Source organism: Rhinatrema bivittatum, chromosome 1, assembly GCF_901001135.1.
Source record: "Rhinatrema bivittatum chromosome 1, aRhiBiv1.1, whole genome shotgun sequence".
NCBI lineage: Eukaryota > Metazoa > Chordata > Amphibia > Gymnophiona > Rhinatrematidae > Rhinatrema > Rhinatrema bivittatum.
The window spans coordinates 779,872,672-779,888,578 of NC_042615.1; the positions used below are offsets into that span (position 1 = coordinate 779,872,672).

The following is a 15,907-nucleotide window of genomic DNA, read 5'->3' on the forward strand; positions in this document are numbered from 1 at the left end:
GTTGGTCTTACATATGTCAGTTCAACATGAATATTTACCTAGGTAGATCCTTATGGTTGCAGGTCTCACATCTACACCTTGTGTACCTCTTTTGCCCCTTGATAAGATAGATCCAAAAGGGGTTTCCATATTTTATTATAGGATGCTAAGCGGTTATGTTTGAGCGCTGTTAAATGTGCCATGCGGCGGCATTTATGTATACATTCAAGTACTCCATTAAATGGTGGAGCTGTTTCTTCTGTCCAATGTCGAACAATGGCACATCGGGCGACTGCAAAGATATACCGGTAAGTACCCAATTTACGCTGATACATGTTAATCTCTGAGATGGGGATATTGAGCAGGATCGAGACCTCTCATGATCTTAAAGACCTCTATCATATCCCCCATTAGCCTGATGAACAGCCCTAACCTCTTTAGCCTTTCCTCATGGGGAGCCATTCCACCATCCGCTTTATCATTTTGGTCGCCCTTCTCTGTGCAATTATATATGTAGTAATATGCTGAAGCAATTCAATGAAAATATGAATCGTGATACCGAAGAGGTACTGGCTGTTGTCATCGATTGCCAGATTTTTTCCGTTAACTGTGAGTGGTATAATTTTTTCTTTCATTACACTCACAAAAGTAGTTTTAATGTGTTTTCTGTACCTAAATACTTTCTAATAAAAGTAGTTTAAATTGGGCTTGATCTAGGCTTTTTTCTTTGGCAAACACGCTTGTTCTTTCATAACTACCTGGCACCACAGTGGTGAGCCAACTGGCCCTCATCTTTAAGGAAAACACTATAAAATATATATATTTTGTTTTTGATGTCCTGTCTTCCATTAAGATTGAGTGAAAATTATGAACTCTGGAAAGTAAATGCATTCCTTAGAAAAATTGTATTGTGGAAATAGTGCACCATTTTCTCAAAAACCGTCATAGTTCTAGACTGATTTCAATACGAATTCACACACACATAAGAAGAGAAGCGCATTTTACAATGTTAGAGCAACATCAGTGTTAATAAGCTTGGATCTAGAAATAGACAGATTTCAGTGATTCCAAAAAGGTTCTTGAGAAGGACAGTGATACTAATGTTGTTCTCTAATAATCTGGAGAAGGGGAGAGGATTCTGAGCAGAGCGCGGTTGGGAACAATCAGAGGAACACAGATGAAATTAAACGTAAGATTCTGATTTTCTTTTTTTTTTCCCTAGACAAATACAAAAAGGAGTCAGTTTAGTTTAGGGTTTTTTTTTTTTTTTTTAACCATAACAAAGATAAACGCTCAGAGGTACCAGTGCAACTAACGGAAGTGACTGAAAAGCTGGCATATTCAAAAGTAAAAGTAAAAGAAATGTAAGAGATATGTAAAAGCAAAATGTATTAGGAAGCATCAATAGAATTAAACAGAAGAAAGAGAAGAAAAACCGACAAAATGCATAAAAGGATATCAATCCCATTACTTGAAAAAAGTGTGAGATAGGCAGAAATGAATGCTGAAAAATAAAACCCCAATGAAAAAAACTATAACAAAAAACGCCTCGTGCAGGAGCCCTACCTGTCATTATACGCGCCCTTCTACGGTTGAGGCTAGGACAGGGGTTGTGTGCAGTTGCCGTGACTACTGGTGAACAGTAGGGGGCGCGCATGCGTCGCGCGTCTGGGACTCAGAGAGACGGACGCGAGTACTACATGGGCACTGGCAAAGAAGGGAGAGCGCGAAAGTGTGGCAGGCAGAAGAGGGATCCAAAAATAAGCAGGGAAAAGAAGAAAGTGCGCCGGAGGGAAAGGGGTCCTAAAGACAACAAGAGAGACGAGGGAAGAGTGATTCCGAAAAAAAATAAATAAATAATAATAATCAGAGAGAGAAAAGGGGTGGAAAGTGTTCCAGAGAGGGAGGGCCCCCAAAGATAAACAGGGAGCAGGGGAAAGAGTGCCAAGCAGAAGAGGGACTCGGCTACCCGCAGGGAGCGGAAGAAAGTGGGCCGGGAAGCCCCAGGACAGAAGGCGAAGAGCCACACAAAGTTGAAGCAGACCTCGGACTGAATCACCTGCACCGGCTCTCCTCACTGCGTCCCTCCCTCCCTCTCCCCGCCCTACTCCTCCCCGCCATACCTGGGCAGGGAGCGGTGCGGGCGGTGGAGGAGCAGGAAGCTCTGGATTGATTGCCGGGAAGCGGAGGAGCTAAAGGTCGCCGCCGCTCGGCTCCCCGGACATGGCGCGAGCTCAGCGCCCTGCGGTAGACTGAGGGAGCCCGCCGCCCCAGGAGACATGTCTGCCTGCGAGCTCTACACCCGGGTGAGTCCCGTCGCACTACCACCACCCGGGGCTGGGGAAACCTCTCAGGGCAGTCCTGGGCTCAGACCCCCCCGCCCCTCCATCACTGCCTGCGCCTTTCCCTTCTCAGTGTGCCTGTGTCTATTCCTTCTTTAGACTCTGCATCGACCCCCTTGGCTCCCCTCCTGCCCCGTCATGGCTCACGTTTTACAGCGCTCCTTCCGTCCGGGGCGCAGCATTATAAAGAGAGGGGGGGAAGAGGTGTTTAAAATCCGGAATTATACCCGCTCTGGAGGCCCCGTCTGTTCCTGGGGCTAGGGGGAGGATCTTGCATGAGGTGGGGGGGAGGGGGAGCGCGACACAGGTGCAGGCGAGGCGGAAGTTTCAGCGCGGTGTCGGCCAGGAAAAAGTTAGGGACCGCGCGTGCCTGCTGCGTCTCCCGAAAAACGTTCGGAGCTGGGTGCGCGCCCGCGCGTGTTCCCCCCCCCGACCGGCGCTCGCCACAGCTGTATGTGCCGGGAACGGTAACCGAGGCCATTCCCTGAGAGCGGGGCTTCCCGGGGCAATAACGCCACCGGCGCCCTGTGCTCTCCTCCTCCCCCTTCCCGGGAGCGGGGCGCCCGAAACACCGACTCCGCCTGCAGGAGAGGGAACTGCTCGGCCGCGTTTCATCTCGAATTGATTTAATGCGCTTGCCGATCTTGATGACTTCTTGTGGTGGTTTGTGATGTTGCCATGAATTTGTTGTATCTCGCTTTGTGTTTCCCATGCCTGGATGGGGTACCGGAAGGTACTTTTTTTTTTCTCCGCTTTCTCGGTCGCCTGTAACTGGTGGATGTAGTCTTTAACGATGAAGCCCAGAAGCAGCTGTGAAGAGATTGAGAATATTATTTGCTGGCATAGTTTCCTCCAAAATGATTCCTTCAATGTATTGTGCGGTTGTTGTGTCTTTCAGGTTTACTGTTAATTATATATGTGTGTGTGTGTGTATAATATATATTTTGTCTTTTTAATAAGCCTCTCCTGTAATTCTAGAGCTATGAAAGCAAGTAGGTTGGCAGGTCACAGATTACTTCACTCCCTTTGATTGGTCCATTTTGTTATGATGTCACATAGGACAATAAATTATCATGTGAGATAATGTTGTCAAAGTTTAGAGTAGGGCAGGTCTCAGGAATTTGCAGAAACAGTTTTAAAGAACTGGAAAAAAAAATGACTAAGCAGGAAAGTAATCAAGAGAGGGCGAGTATTTCACATGCCTTGTAGACTTCTGAAACTATCGCCTGACATACAGAATAGGATGCTAACAGCTCAGCTTAGAATAACATCACATGCATAAAAGGCACATGCCTGATTATAGGAGCCAGTGGCAATTTTCTAATAAAATAAAATAAAGGTACTGAGTCAGGGTCAGCTGGGGGCCTCCACCTTTCACTTTTTCCCAAGATGGAAAAGGAGGCAAGTTAAAAAAGGTACCCAGCCAACTGGCAGAAAAATCACCACTGATCTTGAAGGGGTCTATCTGACCTCCTTCATGGCTATCTGTGTAATGTCAGAATGCAGGCTGTGGAGAGCAGAAGCCTGGGAATGCTTGAATTAAGTAGAACAGAAGAATTTTAAAATGAGAATAATAAATATCCAAACAGTAATTTTAAAATTTAAAAACTGCTGTCACTTCGGTTTAACAATGTGCAGCATGGCTGCTTTAAAGTAGTGAGGCTACATAGCCCCCCCCCAACAGTGTACAAAATTGTCACCTGATTGCAGTGTTTACAAAGAATTTACAAGGTAAGGTCCCCTTTCACTAAGCCCTTTTTCTTGTTAGAAAATGAGAAAAACCTTTAGTACATGGGCCCTTAAACTGGAGCATAGAGATTAAATGTCTCATTGAAGGGTGGATAGGTGGGGTGTCCAGGTCCAAAGCAGTATGCAGCACACTACCAACAAAATTAGCACTGGTTCCTCTCCTTTGCTTGATTTTTTTTTTCCTCGCCACCTGCAAGGATGCTTGCCAGTTTTCTCCAGGCTGATGAGACCTGGATGGGATGTTTCCTTGAGCCGTTCCCTTTCCTACCATTCTGTCAGTAGAAATTTATCTTCTCTTTCCCTTTTTGAGGCCTGACCACATGCCTCCCATCCATACACGATGGCGCGGATCTCTCCTGCATTGTGCTCGCAGCATGGTCAGCTTTATTTATTGAAGCCGTTTTATAAACTGGTGCGGGTCTGAGTTTATCCAAGCTGCAACTGCACAAACTACAGCAGTGCTTGTCCAAGTTGGAGTAGGGAAATTTAAAAGTTATTTATGCCCAGAGCCTAGTTTGTATAATTGTGCCAATGTTTACTGGGGTTACTATTCAGAGATTTAAAACATTTTGGTTCAACATGAGCATTTTGGTCCTAGTGTGGTTCAAAGGTTATAAAATATAGCTAAAAGGCACAGCAGTATGGGTTACTTTTAGTAAGAGTATGATCTCTGTATCTGAGTCAATCAGTTCGATTTATTTGATCCTAAACCGTACTAAGGAGGCATTTGCTCATCGTAAGCAGGGAGTGCCTGGATACCAGCAACCATAATTTGTGTTTGTATTTCCGTAGACAAGGAATAGAATGTGACTAGCATTCAGCTCTCTTTGTACAAGGGATCCTCCTGCACATATCTGGGGTGTAAGCGCAGCACGGTTTAACCTGCCATTTATTATACAGCAAGAACAAACACAAGTTACAGCATGGCGCAGAAGATTAGAGGGTCGTATTGTTATGTCATGAAAGACACAAAACCAGGTATTTAAGTGGCACACTAAAATCGGCACTGTTTTCGCTCCTTCATTTTCTTATTAACCTTTAGTACTGGGGTTGTATACAACCCTTATCATTAGGTGATAGTGAACTATATCCTAAAGGCTTGCCATACTGGGTCAGACTAAAGGTCCATGAAGCCCAGTATCCTGTTTCCCACAGTGGCCAATCCAAGTCACAAGTACCTGGCAGGATACCAAGGGGTAGACAGAGTCTAAGCTGATTATCCCAAGAATAAATAGTGGATTTCTGCAACTCTCCCTTAATAATTGTTAATGGACTTTTCCTCCAGGAATGTGTCAAACCTTTTCTAAACGCAGCTATACTAATAGCTTCCACCACATCCTCTGGCAATGAATTCCAGTACTTAAAATATTTTTTACTCAATGCATAATTATCTTATTAGTTTTAAATGTATTACCCAATAACTTCATTGTGTGTCCCCTGGTTTTTGTATTTAAACAACTGATTAATGTTTATTCATTCCATTCAAATCATTATTTTATAGACCTCTATCATAGTTCGCCTCTGCCATTTCTTCTCCAAGCTGAAGAGTCCTAACCTCTTTAGCCTTTCTTCATAGGGGGATTGTCCAAACCCTTTATCATCTTGGTCACCCTTTCCTGTACTTTATCTAATTCTGCTATATCTTTCTTGAGATGTGGTGACCAGAACTGAAAACAATACTCTAGGTTGCACCATGGAACGATACAGAGGTATTATGATATTCTCTTTTTTATTCTTCATTCCTTTCCTAATAAACTTTAGCATTCTGTTTGCTTTCTTGGCTGCTGCTGCACACTGAGCAACAATAACACCTAGATCCTTTTCCTGAGTGGTGACTCCTAATGTGGAACCTTGCATTTTGTAGCTATAATATGGGTAAATCTTCCCTAAGTGCATCACTTTGTACTTGTTTGCATTAAGTTTAATTTGCCATTTGCACGCCCAGACTTCCAGTTTTGTGATGTCCTCTTGCAATTTCTCACAATCCTCTTGTGATTTGACAATTTTGAATAGTTTATGTCTGTTCCTTGTAACCGTAAAGTACTGGCTTTGTTTTTATTTGCAAACTGTGTGCCCTGAAGCAGCCACCCCAGGGAATCCATGTCATGCAGGGAGTAGTTTCCATGGCCTTAGGGTAAAGAATGCTGTAGTGCTGAATGCAGAGGAGTTCTGGCTAGTTCTTGTTACTCTAGCAGCATCCAAATTGTTGCATAAACCAGAGAAAAATTGTATTTACTACTAGTTTTGAATAACCCAATCACTATTGTGTACAGTCTTTGTTCTTGGCTATGCAAATGAATATGCCAGAGGTGAATTTGCAGTCCTAGTATATGCAGACTTGCCTCCTGCTTCATTGTAGATATCCTGAAGACCAGACTGGTTGTGGATTTGCCAGGACAGGTTTGGGAAGCGCTGGCCTAGATTGCCTTTCTTTTATTGGTGTGATTATATTCTGTTTTGTGATTTTTTTTTTTTTAAATGAATGAAGAGGATGGAGGAATAAAAATGTGGATTTCTCATAGCCACCATTCCTTTTTCAAGACTCTCTCGCCTGAGTCCAATCATCAAAGGAATCAATTTGGGAACACATTATGATGGGGGCACAATAGTTAAATGCCTTCCAGGATCCTCAGCTAACAGAAATGCAAACCAGGTGGTCAACACTATTATAGAAGAAAGTAAGAATTCTGACAGATATCTGTGTTTTATCTATCTAGGGACCAATGACCTTGCTAGAAACCATGCCCATAAAGTACAGAGAGATTCCAAAATGTAGGGAAAAAGGTTAGTCACTTGGCAAAGCCTATTGCTTTTTCAGAAGTATTACCTGTCCATGGAAAGGGAAAGAAAAGATCATGTCATATAGATAACTTCAGTGCCTGGCTCAAAACCTGTTGTAAAGAATGTGGATTTGTATACATTGGAGGCTGGGGCCGTGTATGGAGCAGGAAATGAGATGCTAAGTGAAAAATTCAGGTCCTAGATTACCAGGCATTTAAACTAAGGAATGGGGGTGGCAGGAGGTGACCGGGGAACCAGGCATGTTACCCCCAAGCAAAACAGGAAGAGGGAAGAGAAAGTAACAAAATCAATAAGTTAAAAAATGCAGAAAAGTTGACCAGGAAGAACAGGTGGAAAGTTATGACTACAAATGCTAGTAGTCTGGGTAACAAAATCTCAGACCGGCAGACTTGGACATTGTTGCGGTTACATGGTTCACTGATTGTCATGACTGGGATACAGCCATCCCAGGCTATAACTTGCTAAGAAAGGACAGAAAAGGGGGAGGAGTAGCTCTTTATGTCAAAAACAATATCCAAGCAACTGAATTGCAAGGGACGTGGGGTAGAGAAGAAGCATTGTGGACCATCCTAATAAAAAGAAGATGATACTTCCATTTTTTCTGGCATGATCTACAGGACACTGACTCAAACAGAAGAAATGGACAGAGAATTCATAAAGGCATCCAAAAGGTGGGAAAGAAGGGTGTGAAGTGTTGCCCATTGGTGATTTTAATCTGCTGGATGTGTTTGGGAGTATCCCTTCTGCAAAATCTTTGAGAAGTAGAGAGATAGTGGATGCCCTTCAAGGGGCTGTGCTCAAACAAATGGTAATGGAACCACGAGAGAGGATGTGATACTTGACCTAGTGCTTACTAGTGATGATAATGTGTCTAATGTTCAGGTAGGAGCTCACCTGAGCACCAGTGATCATCAGATGATATGGTTCGATTTTGCAAATAAGATACAGAGAAGACTCATGAAGTCCTGAGTTTTAAATTTAAAAAATACAGACTTTGTCGAAATGGGGATGATTCTGGCAGAAGAACTGGAAGACTGGGAGAACATGGGTGAGGTGGAACAACAGTGGACCAAATTAAAAGGAGCTATTACAAAGGCAACAACTCCATATGTTAGAAAAGAACAAGAGTAAGAGGAAAAAGAAACCGATCTGGTTCTCTAAAGAAGTGGCTGAAAAAATAAAGGCAGAAAGAACAGCATTCAAGAAGTATAAAGGAACACAGAAGAATATCTGTTAAAACTGAGAGAGACGAAGAAAGAATTAAGGAAAACAGGTCAAGTGGAAGAATGCACGATCAAAGAGGTAAAGCGAGGAGACAAAACCATTTTTCAGATCTATCAGTGAAATAAGGGAGGTCAGAACTGGTATAGTGAAATTGAAATGTGACAAGGAGCAGTGTGTGGAAAGTAACAAAGAAATAGCAGAAATATTAAATACTTCAGTTTGGTATTCACTAAAGAAGACCCTGTAGAAGGCCTGTTGCTGATTAATGACTGGAGATGGAGTAGATGAGACTCTGTTTACAGAAGAGAATGTCTTGGAGGAGCTAGTTAAACTGAAAGTGGACAAGGCCATGGAGCCAGATGAAATACACCTGAGAGAGCTCAGGAGATGTGCCGCTGAAAGATCTGTTCAATAGATCCCTGGAAATGGGAGTGGTGCTGCGGGATTGGAGAAGATTGGTGGCAGTCCCCGCTTCACGTGACTGGTAGCAAAGAGGAGGCTGGAAGCTATAGGCCGGTTAGCCTCACCTTGGTGGTGGGAAAATTAATGGAGACTGCTGAAGGAAAGGATAGTGAGCCACCTACAATCCAGTGGGTTGCTGAACCTGAGGAAGCATGGATTCATCAGAGCACAGTCCTGTCAGACAAATCGGATTGATTTTTTTTTGATTGGGTGACTAGAGAATTGGATCCAGAAGAGCACTAGATGTGATATACTTGCATTTCAGCCAAGCTTTAGATACAATCCCACATAGGATGCTTGTGAATAAAATTAGAAGTTTGGGAGTGAGTGTGAAGATGGTGACATAGATTACAAAGTGTAATGGTAAATGGAACCTACTCTGAAGAGAGAACCATGTTAAGTGGAGAGCCACAGGGATCTGTGTTGGGACTGGTTCTATTCAGTATCTTTGTGAGTGACATTCCGGAAGGGATAGAAGGTAAAATTTGCCTATTTGCAAATGATACTAAGATCTGCAACAAAGTGGACACCCCTGAAGGCGTAGAGAGAATGAAAAGTGATTTAAGAAAGCTGGAAGAGTGGTCGAAGATTTGGCAGCTGAGATTCAATGCCAAGAAGTGCAGAGTCATGCATCTGGGGTGCAGTAATCCAAAAGAACTGTATATGATGGGGGATGTAAGACTGATGTACACAGACCAGGAGAGAAATGTTGGGGTAATAGTGTCTAAAGATCTGAAGATGGCGAAACAATGTGACAAGGCGATAGCTAAATCTAGAAAGATTCTGGGCTGCATAGAGAGAAGAATAACCAGTAAGAAAAAGGTGATAATGCTCTTGTACAAATCCTTGGTGAGGCCTAATTTTGAGTACTGTGTTCAGGTTTGGAGTCTGTACCTGAAGGCGGGATAAAGAAGGATGGAGGCAGTCCAGAGAAGAGGGACCAAAATGGTGTGGGATCTGTATCAGAAGACCTATGAGGAGAGGCTGAAGGATCTGAATATGTATACCTTGGAAGAGAGGAGGTGAAACTTGTGCATTATTAAAATTGTCAAACCTTTTTTTCCATTGGAAAGAAATCAGTAGAACTAGGGGTCATGAAATGAAACTTCAGGGAGGATGACTCTGAACTAACTTCAGGAAATATTTCTTCACAGGTGGATGCCTGGAATGCCCTTCTAGAGGAGGTGATGAAGACGAAAACAGTGAAAGAATTCAGAGGCATGGGATAAACACTGCATTCCTAAAACTAGAGAATGGAAATGAAGAAAAGAGTGCATGGGGGTAACTTACTGGTGCAGCGGTTACTACCCTTAACCATTAAGCCTACATACTGTTAATTCAACGCCATCATTGCTCTTTGCTTCAAAGGCAAAGAGTTACAGGGAATTGGATTCAGACAGTAACCAACGAGGATCTCCGCTGCTGCCGCCGCTGCAGAGAACCTGGGGAGAGAAGGCCTGCACGATCGGCGCCCAGACCCGTCGGGGTAAGGCCTTCATATTCCCCTTGCCCCCGGTGAGCCCAGCCTCCGATCGCGCGGCCTACTAACTAACCGCGGCGCCCATCAACGCGACTCGCTCTCCTGGACCCTCCCACCAACAACTAGCAGCCAATTTAAAAAACTGAGAGGGTTTTTTGAATTTGGAGAAACTCACTTAAATTGCCTGATCCGCTGGCGCCGCGCGCCTGCGTCGCATGCCAAAGGAGCACAACAAAGGGGCTGGCCCCTTTGTTCGCTCCTTCGTGCAGCCACTGAGATTTAGAAGAATTTAAAAGAAAAAACATGAAAATACTTAAACTACTTAAAAATGCTTAGACCTCTACATCCACAGTAATATCACCCCCAAGCTGCACTCGGACCTCACTCAACCACAGTCATCCTCCTGCAAGCTGCACTCGGACCTCACTCAACCACAGTCATCCTCTTGCAAGCTGCACGTGGACCTCACTCAACCACAGTCATCCTCCAGCAAGCTGCACTTGGACCTCACTCAACTTCAGTCATTCCCGCCACGAAGATGTTGACTTTTACCAACCCTCAATTCCAAAACAGACACAAACACCTTATTAACATCCCCCTTTTGAAAAATAACAAAAACTTATTATATCTCACCTTCCTCCTCATCAATGCTCAATCCTTATCAAAAAAACACATGTTAATCTCTGACATACTACAAGAAAAAAACCCTGACTTCTTTGCCATAACAGAATCCTGGCTTAAAAACACCGATCAAGTACTTCTGAATCACATAGCTAACAACAAATATGACACCTTTTCAATACCATTCAATTACAAAAGAGGAGGAGGCCTTCTACTTCTTACAAAAAAACACCTCTCAATGAAAATGATTCCACATAACCTCCCAAAACAATATGAAGTAGCCCTGTTCGACTCTCAATTCCTACAAGTTTGCCTTATATATTGTCCACCCAAACTACTAGACAGCAACATCTCTCCACTCCTGGAATTCCTCATTACAAACATCAATACAAAAAAACCTTCCATCATCCTTGGTGACCTCAACCTCCATACGGATGCCAACCCCAGTACACCAAGCTGCGAAACCCTACTAGATATGCTCTCAAGCTTAAACTTCACCCTTCAAGTAAACAACCCCACACATAAAGCAGGTCACACTCTTGACCTAATTTTCACCAATTATTTCTTCACGGACACCTCCATTTCACACACCTCAGTCCCCTGGTCAGATCATCATCTCCTACTATGCAAGTCTCATCTGAACTACAACATCCCTTCAAATAATAACACACAAAAATACTTTAAATACCGTTCTCCTTTTCTAACTAATCCCCTCCTTCAAGAGCTGGGACATCAACTAACAAATCTTGACTTATCAAACATCAACAACGCTATCCAATCTTGGTCTCTTATCACCAAAAATACCGCCAACATCATTAATCCAGAGAAATTCAAACGTCTGAAGAACAAAAAAGAAATCAAAACCCTTGGTATAACACCTCTCTAAAAAAATATGAAAACAGCCCTCAGGAAAACGGAGAAAGAATGGCCAAAAACCAAGCTGCTTGCAATACAACAGAAATACCGCACACAACTAGCCGACTACAAAAAATCAATCCAAAATACTAAACGAGACTACTATGGTAAAAAAATTATAAACTCCACGAACAAATCGAAATCCTTGTTCAACATAGTAAATAACCTCATTACAGATAATTGCAATTCCATCGTTTGTCACCAAAAAAAACCTAAGCCAAGACTTAGCTATCTTCTTTAAGGATAAAATCACCAAAATAACAGACTCCTTCAACACCACATCAAGCTGCCAAATACTAACTTCTACAAATAGCAACTCCCCTTGGCCCAACTTCAGACCTATATCCATAACGGAAACAGAAAAAATGATAAAAAAAATCAACCCTGCTCGCCATGTCTTAGACTCCATTCCCACTCGAGTCCTTAAGGAAATTGCTTATCCACTAGCCCCAACAATTGCAGCAATTGTCAACAAATCTCTAGAGGAAGGCGAACTACCTCCCATGCTAAAAATCGCTACAATCACACCTTTGTTAAAGAAAAAAAACCTCAACCCAGATGACCTAAACAATTACCGCCCAATTTCTAACCTACCCTTCTTTGCCAAATTGACAGTGCTGAAACAACTCAACGATCATTTAGATGATGATAAAATACTTTATCCCACCCAATTTGGTTTCAGGAAAAACTTCAGTACCGAAACCCTCTACTCAACCTTTCCAATACCATATTAAGAGGTCTCGACAACAAAAAAGGATACTTACTGATTCTTCTGGACCTCTCTGCAGCCTTCGACACTGTGGACCACAAATTGCTTATTTCTAGTCTTGAATCCATCGGGCTCACTGGAAAAACTCTCAGCTGGTTTTCATCCTTCCTCAAAAATAGATATTTCAAAGTCGCCTACAACAATATATTATCAAACGCCATCCCCCTCGAAACAGGTGTACCGCAAGGATCGGCACTTTCACCCATCTTATTCAACATTTACCTTACTCCTCTTTGCCATTTTTTATCCAGTCTTGGCATATCATATTACATGTACGCCGATGATATACAAATTCTTATTCCAATTTCCTCCTCATTAGAAGATACAATGTCTAGAGCAGCCTCTCTCCTGGACACAATCAGAAACAGATTAATCCAACTTAAATTATTTTTAAATATGAACAAAACTGAATGCATACTCATCGCCAGAAAAAACTCCGGACCTAAAACTATTCCACCCTTCCAATTTGACAATTCCATCATCCAACTTAAAGACAATGTTAAAGATTTAGGCATCTGGGTGGACAATGATCTAAATTATAAAAAACACATCTCTACAAGAACAAAAGAAGGATTCCACAAACTACAGGTAATCAAACACCTAAAACCACTGCTTCACCCCCATGACTTCAAAACCGTCCTTCAAGCCCTAATATTCTCCTATTTGGACTACTGCAATTCTCTTCTGATTGGCCTACCCAAGTCATCCCTAAGACCTTTACAGCTTCTTCAGAATGCCGCTGCCAGAGTCTTGACGGGGAAAAGAAAATCTGAACACATCACTCCTGTTCTCAACCAACTACAATGGCTCACAATTGAGAAAAGAATCGAATTCAAAGTCCTCTCAATACTGCAGAAAGCAATTTACAAAGCAGACTACACTGCTCTTGATGACGTCATACATATCCACCACTCCCTATGCACTACAAGAACAACTAGTAAACTACAACTTGTGATTCCATCTCTTCCTCACGCCAAACTCTCTTCCACCAGAAATAGAGCCATTTCCATCATCGGCCCAAAGTTATGGAACTCACTACCTCAGTTCCTCGCTGGTCAGGAAAACCCTAAATCTTTTAAAAAAGACCTAAAATCCTGGCTACTAAGCCAATCTCATACTGACAGCTCGGACTATTGATCTCATAACTATCAGTCTTCTGATTGGACAATTTATCCTGCTTCCTAACTACAGATATCTCCTATTATCTATGAGCCCTGTTTTTTCAGTATACCTAACTTTTGGTATATCTTGTTTTGTTTGGACTAATTTTATATGTCAGTTCTCAGTCTGTTTAATGTAATTTTTCAAATTTCAATGTAACAGGTTGTTATAATGTAAACCGGAGTGAAGGCAACTCTGCTATACCTCGGTATATAAAAAACGCTAAATAAAATAAAAATAAACGAGGGCCCTGACTTTTACGGTTTGGGGAACTAATATGCATGGGGGTATCCTGCATGACGTGGCAGATTCTACCATAAGCTTTCTGGTCAGACAGGATGGACCATTTGGTCCTTTTTTGCCATCGTTTCTATGTTTCTGTGTTCAGTCATTTGTGCTGTATTCATGTGTTGCATGTGTTTGCTTGGGGGTTCTGTAAGATTCAGGACAGCAGTGCCCTGCTTTATTTAGATTCAAAAAGGAGGGAGTGGCTGAGCAGGAGACACTTCCAGAACTTTAAAACATCAAGATATTTCAAAATTAAATACAAACTAATTAGAATGAAAAGGCAGAATCTTATTCTTGCTTGTTCTAACCTTGGACTGGAAAGGTATTTGCTGATAGTTCCCCTTTTAATTATTTGCAGCGAGTCCAGCTTCCATGTTTTTAAAGCATCCAAGCAATGTAAAAGATGTGTTAAACCCACCCATGCAGCATGCTCTACCTCCCAGCCCCAATATAGCACCTTAGGCCTAATGGTCTTTAGGTATTAAGAAATCCTCATTTATGCTCACTTAATTGCCAGTCGGGGACTGTTTTGGGGGGGAAAAAAGCCTAGAATGCTGCAAATGTTAAAACTGACAATGCGTCACTTATTTCCACAAATGTAACTTGCAGGTGTCTGTACACTTAATGCTTGCCCAACCCGCGCACATTTGTTTTTGTAATGTTCATGGTTGATGTCTTTCTTTTTGGTTTCATTGTTTCTATTACTTGTTTTGTTCTTAAAAATTATATATTGTTTTCTGTACCTTATCTAGGGTCTTTGAGTGAGGTGACATATAATGTAATTTCTGATTGCTGTTAATCAGTCCTAGACTAGAGCTGCTACTGCATCTGCTGCATGTTCTTAAAAAGCGTTTTTTTTTTTTTTTTTTTATTCTGATGTCTCGAGAACAAACGTTCTTGAACATAAGAAATTGCCATACTGGGTCAGACCAAGGGTCCATCAAGCCCAGCTTCCTCTTTCCAGCAGTGGCCAATCCAGGCTTGCAAGTACCCAAACACTAAGTAGATCCCATGCTACTGATGCCAGTAATAGCAATGCCTATTCTCTGTCAACTTGATTAATAGCAGTTAATGGACTTCTCCTCCAAGAACTTATCCAAACCATTTTTAAACCCAGCTACACTAACTGCACTAACCACATACCCTGGTAACAAATTCCAGAGTTTTATTGTGCATTGAGTGAAAAATAATTTTCTCTGATTAGTTTTAAGTGTGCAAAATGCTAACTTCATGGAGTGTCCCCTAATCCTTCTATTATCCGAAAGAGTAAATAACCAATTCACATTTACCCGTTCTAGACTTTTCATGATTTTAAAGATCTCTGTCATATCCACCCTCAGCTGTCTCTTCTCCAAGCTGAACAGCTCTAGCCTTTCCTCATAGGGGAGCTGTTCCATCCCCTTTATCCTTTTGGTCGCCCTTCTCTGTACCTTCTCCCATCGCAACTATATCTTTTTTTTTTTTTTTTTTTTTGAGATGTTGCGACCAGAATTGTACACAGTACTCACAATTGAACTCCCCATGGAATGATACAGAGACATTATAACATTTTCCATTTTATTCACCATTCCATTCCTAATAATTCCTAACATTCTGTTTGCATTTTTTGACTGCCGCAGCTTACTGAACCGATGATTTCAATGTGTTATCCACTATGACGCCCTAGATCTTTTTCCTGGGTTATAGCTTCCATATTAGGAACTAACATCATGTAACTACAGCAGGGGTTATTTTTCACTATATGCATCACCTTGCACTTGTCCACATTAAATTTCATCTACCATTTGGATGCCCAATATTCCAGTCTCGCAAGGTCCTTCTGTAATTTATCACAATCTGCTTGTAATTTAACTACGCTGAATAATTTTGTATCATCTGCAAATATGATTACCTCGCTCGTTATATTCCTTTCCAGATCATTTACAAATATATTGAAAAACACTGGTCCAAGTACAGATCCTGAGGCACTCCACTGTTACCCTTTTCCACTGAGAAAATTGACCATTTAATCCTACTCGCGGTTTCCTGTCTTCTAATCAGTTTGTAATCCACAAAAGTACTCTACCACCTATCCCATGACTTTTTACTTTCCTTAGAAGCCTCTCATGAGGGACT

The 15,907-nt window shown here is 42.0% G+C and overlaps 1 protein-coding gene across 3 annotated transcripts in view; it reads left to right on the plus strand.

Moving 5' to 3' along the window:
• Positions 1–1,606: 1,606 nt before the first annotated feature.
• MYO5B (myosin VB) overlaps positions 1,607–15,907 on the plus strand; it is an 896,473-nt gene continuing 882,172 nt past the window's right edge. The window contains exon 1 of one of the 3 annotated variants that reach the window (XM_029580146.1): positions 1,607–2,285. In XM_029580146.1, coding sequence (XP_029436006.1) covers positions 2,259–2,285 — 27 coding nt within the window. In that variant the 5' untranslated portion in view covers positions 1,607–2,258. The remainder of the gene's footprint in view (positions 2,286–15,907) is intronic. The other 2 variants (XM_029580135.1, XM_029580157.1) reach the window with 2 other exon arrangements.